The 5,367-nt window shown below is 40.8% G+C and overlaps 1 protein-coding gene across 1 annotated transcript; it reads left to right on the top strand.

Moving 5' to 3' along the window:
• Window positions 1-3,148: 3,148 nt before the first annotated feature.
• On the top strand, window positions 3,149-5,107 carry LOC140821652 (uncharacterized). Its single transcript, XM_073182188.1, has 3 exons — window positions 3,149-3,451; window positions 3,563-4,040; window positions 4,419-5,107. The coding sequence occupies exons 1-3, from the start codon at window positions 3,149-3,151 to the stop codon at window positions 5,105-5,107; spliced, it is 1,470 nt and encodes a 489-aa protein (XP_073038289.1).
• Window positions 5,108-5,367: the final 260 nt, after the last annotated feature.

Consider the following 5,367-nt stretch of genomic DNA (forward strand, 5'->3'; position numbering starts at 1 on the left):
AGAAATGTGCCGAATTAGTGAGTTGATCCACTATAACCCAAATGGCATTGGATCCTCAGACTGATCTAGGCAAGCCAACGACGAAGTCCATAGTGATATTCTCCTATTTCCACTTGGGGATAGGGAGTAGCTTAAGCATCCCTACTGGTCTCTGATGATCTTCCTTCACTTGCTGACAAGGGAGGCATTCAGACACAAACCGACTGATGTCTCTCTTCATGCCTGGCCACCAATACAAACTCTGCAAGTCTTTGTACATCTTGGTGCCTCCTGGGTGAATGGAATATGGGGATGCATGTGCCTCTGTCAGAATATCCTCTTTGATCGAATCAACACTAGGTAACCACATTCTATATTTGTATCTCACAATACCATTAGAAACAGTGTAGAGTACACTGCCCCTGGCCTCATCTTTCAGCCTCCATTTCTGCAACTTCTAATTTGAAGGCTGTGCTCTACGGATTCGGTCTAGCAAATTAGATTTGACTGTCAGATTAGATAGTCTGGGAGCTTTGCCCTTGGAATAAACCTGTAACCCAAACCTCTGAATCTCAGACTGAAGAGGTATCTGCACTGACAACTGTGCTACAACTGCTACTTTTTTGCCTAAGGCGTCTGCCACCACATTAGTTTTTCCCGGATGGTAGCTAATTTCGCAATCGTAGTCTTTTACTAACTCCAACCACCGTCTCTGTCTTATATTCAGTTCTTTCTGCATGAAGAAATATTTGAGACTCTTGTGATCAGTGAATATCTAGCATTCTCGCCGTACAAATAGTGTCTCCAAATCTTCAAAGCAAAGACAACGGCGGCTAACTGAAGATCATGAGTCGGGTAGTTCTTCTCATGCACTTTCAGCTGTCTGGAGGCATAAGCTATAACCTGGCCATGCTGCATCAACAATGCGCATAACCCGAGCTTAGATGCATTGGTGTATAAACACAAATATCCTTGCCCTGATAGAATGGCTAACACTGGCGTTGAAATAAGGGTTTGCTTCAAAGTATCAAAGCCCTTCTGGCATTCATCACTCCACACGAATTTAGCATTCTTCTTGGTCAGTGAAGTGAGTGGCACTGCTATTGAAGAAAATCCCTGAATAAACTTCATCTAGTATCCTGCTAAGCCCAAAAAATTACGGATCTCTTATGCATTCTTCGGCTGAATCCATTCCTCAACGGCTGCCACCTTTGCTGGATCCACCTCAATACCACTGCTTGACACTACGTGAGCCAAAAAGGCTACCTTCCCCAACCAGAATTCACAATTACTGAACTTCGCAAATAACTTGCGACTCTGCAAGGTCTGTAGAACTGTACTCAAGTGCTGACTGTGCTCCTCGTGGCTGTTAGAGTATATAAGAATGTCGTCAATGAACACTATGACGAATTGATCTAAGTAGGGCTGGAATAATCGGTTCATGAGGTCCATGAAAATTGCTGGAGCATTCGTCAATCCAAAAGGCATCACCAAGAACTCGTAATTCCCATACCTGATTCTAAAGGCTGTCTTGTTAACATTTGCGTCTTTCACCTTCAGCTGATGATACCCCGATTGATAAGTGCATTTTATGCACTTAAATTATTCTTATACTTCATATAGATCGTTAGTCTTTTTGGGCAGAATTACGCGCTTTTGTTGTTTTTTGGTGTGATTGCAGGAATCTAGATGCGGCTACAACATGTGCGTGAAAACGAGCTAAAATGGCGCCTAGGAAAAGAAGTGTGGGCAATAAAAAAAATTCAGAATACAGTGAGGCTCGCGCATATGCGCGAGTAAGAACGCGCATATGCGCGAGCAATGCCCCAAGCGAGGTGACATACAGTAAGCCTCGCGCATATGCGCCGCTCATGACGCGCATATGCACGAGAGACACAAGAGGCGAGACCAGAGAGCAGCGTGCATATGCGCGCAAGAAGAGAAGCAAGCACAGAAGGACCCGCGCATATGCGCGCGGCGCGAACTTTCAGAAATAAATAGGCTTCGGCGTGTTCTTTTTAGTGGTTCCGCAATATTTACACGTAGCCGTCATATCACTCGAGAGGAGGAGAAAAAAGTCAGAGCACGGAGCACGAGACGGGAAGAACGGAGATAGAAGACGTTGAATCCGGACACGGAGACGCACTTCCATCTCTCGCCAACACGTTTCTAATTCGGTTCTTTACTTTTACGTTTTTAATGATTACACACTGGTTTTGTATTGATTTAAATTCGAATATGAACTAATTCTATTTTCTAGAGATTGATATAGTCTTGGTTGAACCTATGTTATTGACGTTTTGAACTTTCATGAATTAATTCTTCGTGTTTATTTGTAGTTTCTTGTCATTAATGCTGTTGAATTACTGGCCATAATTCGATTGATCAAATAATTAAGATCTTACACTCGACAGAGCAGATTGAAATTAGGACAGGGGAAATCGCATCGTCGGATGTTTATAACGTGCAAAAGACGTATAACTCTAGTGAATCCATGAAAAGAACCTTGTTTACATTTATTACGTGTTACGTGATTTTGAATAGACATATTAAAATCAGTAATAGGTAGTACATTTCTATTTATCACTCGACAGAGGGAATAGAAAATATTGCGAGTTCTTGCGTAGTAAACATGGTGCAGTTTAATAATATGTCAGTCGATTTTAATTTAGCATAGGGGAAACCAGACGAAATCATATCTCTAGATTTATTTACTCAGTGAATTTTCTACTGCGTGCTAGAATTACCGGATTTGTTATTTTATTTGAATTGATTATAAACCAACTATTTGATTTGTCTAAATAAAGTTGAGCTATGTCAATTATTGTAATCAATATACAATTTTAAATAATTACTTTTCGTGGGATCGATATCTGTACTCAACCCAGTACTAAAACTTGACACCGTATACTTGCGGTAGTGAAAAAACGCGACAAGTTTTTGGCGCCGTTGCCGGGGATAAACTGTTTAATTGCATATTAATATCGTTAATAAGTAGTCTTGACTTTAGTTTAGATTTTATTTTATTTATTTATTTTGTTACGTTAGAATCTTTTCTGTTTTGCAGTGCATGCTAAGATCGCAAAGTCTTGATTTGCTTATCTTTGATCCGGAGATCGAAAGAACTGCGAGGAGACTAAGAAAAGCGAGAAGGGAAGAAATCCAAACAATGGCTGAAAACAGAGAGGACGCGAGATATAACCCGCCAGACGCCATACCTATCAGAGATCACTTCAGACCAGTGATCAACAATCATTACTCTGGTATTGCAAGAGGGACCATAAACGCAAACAATTTTGAGTTGAAGCCTGCACTGATAAATATGGTTCAACAGAACCAATTTTCTGGAACTGCCACTAATCCTCGTGTTAATTTAAGGACATTCCTGGAGATCACGGATACGGTAAAAATTAATAATGTTTCTGATGATATTATTGGATTGTGCTTGTTTCCATTTTCTCTCAGGGACCAGGCGAGAGGATGGCTCCAATCACTTCTTTTGGGAAGTATCACTACATGGCAGGAGTTCGCGACGAAATTTCTTTCTAAATATTTTCCCCCAGCTAAGTCTGCGCAATTGAAGATTGAGATCAGTACTTTTAAGCAAACTGACTTTGAGCAGCTTTATGAGGCATGGGAAAGGTACAAAGAGTTATTGCGGAGGTGCCCTAATCATGGTTTTGAAGACTGGGTCCAGATTGAGCTTTTCTATAACGGGTTGAATGGTCAGAGACGGACAACAGTGGATGCAGCAGCAGGTGGCACGATATTTTCCAAATATCCTACTCAAGCCTACGACTTGCTTGAGCAGATGACTATTAACAGCTACCAATGGCCATCTGAGAGGTCAGGAGTACAGAGGACTGCCGGAGTTTATGATGTGGATCCTATCACGTCACTCATTGCACAAGTATCAGCATTGACTACACAGATAGCAACCATGAATAAAGTGAGCACATCAAATACTGAGGGACCATCGCCTGTAGTTGAAGAAGCACATTTTCTTGAAGAAGCTCAGTATATCAACAACATAAATGTTGGAGGGTTTGGCGGATATCGAGGTAACCCTCCCCCTAATACTTATCATCCTAGGTTGAAAAACCATGAAAAAATTTCTTATGCAAACAATAAAAATGTGTTGAATCCTCCACCGGGGTTCAAGACATCAAATAGGGAAGGGAAGCCATCATTTGAGGATTTAGTTGGGACTTTTGTTGCTGAATCTGGCAAGAGAATGGCTAGGACTGAGTCTAGGCTTGACAACCTAGAAACCCACATGGCAAGTATTGGTGCTACTTTGAAAATCCTGGAGTCGCGAGTTGGGCAAATAACAAAGCAACTCACGTCTCAACTGTCAGGCGCAGTTCAAAAGACTACCGACCCAAATCTAAGAGAGGTGAATGCCATTTTTATACACCATGAAGAGATTTTTGTGGTAGGCAGAGAAGAGAAGGAGTTCGAACTTATACCTGTTCGGGATGAAAAGCCAACTTCAACCAAAAGGGCCCGAGGTAAGAAATCTGAGAGGTACGATTTAAATCAATGCATTGATATTTCTTTACTTTCCTACCCCCAAAGATTTCTACAATTACAAGATGAATTTCAAAAGAAAAAAGGTCTTGAAGATCTCAAGAACCTAAACACTAATATTGAGTTTGCAGATCAGGTGGAAGGTGAATTTACCAAAGGAACAAGAAGGAATGTTCCTCAGAATTTGCTAGATCCCGGTGAATTTATTGTACCATGTGAAATAGGGGGTCATTTAGTGGAAAAAGCTATCTGTGACTCAGGAGCAAGTATAAATATAATGCCAAGTTCTCTCTACAAGAAACTTGGATTGAGCAAGATGAGATCCACCGAATTAAGCTTGCAGCGAGCAGATAAATCGGTAAAGGTGCCATTGGGTATTGTGGAATATGTTGAACTGAAGATTGACAAATTGAAAATTATAGCAGAATTCTTGGTACTCGATATGGAGAATAGTCAGGACGTTCACGTCATTCTAGGACGACCATTATTGGCTGCTGTTGGAGCTATCATTGACGTGAAACGAGGAAAGATGACCATGGAAGTTGAAAGTCAGCTGGTGGAAATAAGGGCATCCAAGAAATCATACGACCCACCATGAACAGGAGAAAGTCAGGCTGATGACGTTAAACCAAGTGCTGTGTGAGAGGCAACCCACATTTATTTATTTTTGCATTCGTTTTGTTTTTATTAATTTATTTCAATTTCTCATTTATTAATTTTAATTTTTTTATTTCAAGTATTAATTTGAATCGTCTTATTTTTGCAGGTATTTAAAAAAAAAATCGAGAAGCTTATGAACATTATGCCCGCGCACATGCGCGACGTATTTCCGCGCACATGCGCCATATTGGCAGAGGT

The sequence above is a fragment of the Primulina eburnea genome, unplaced genomic scaffold (assembly GCF_022965805.1).
Source record: "Primulina eburnea isolate SZY01 unplaced genomic scaffold, ASM2296580v1 ctg666_ERROPOS14164646+, whole genome shotgun sequence".
Lineage (NCBI taxonomy): Eukaryota > Viridiplantae > Streptophyta > Magnoliopsida > Lamiales > Gesneriaceae > Primulina > Primulina eburnea.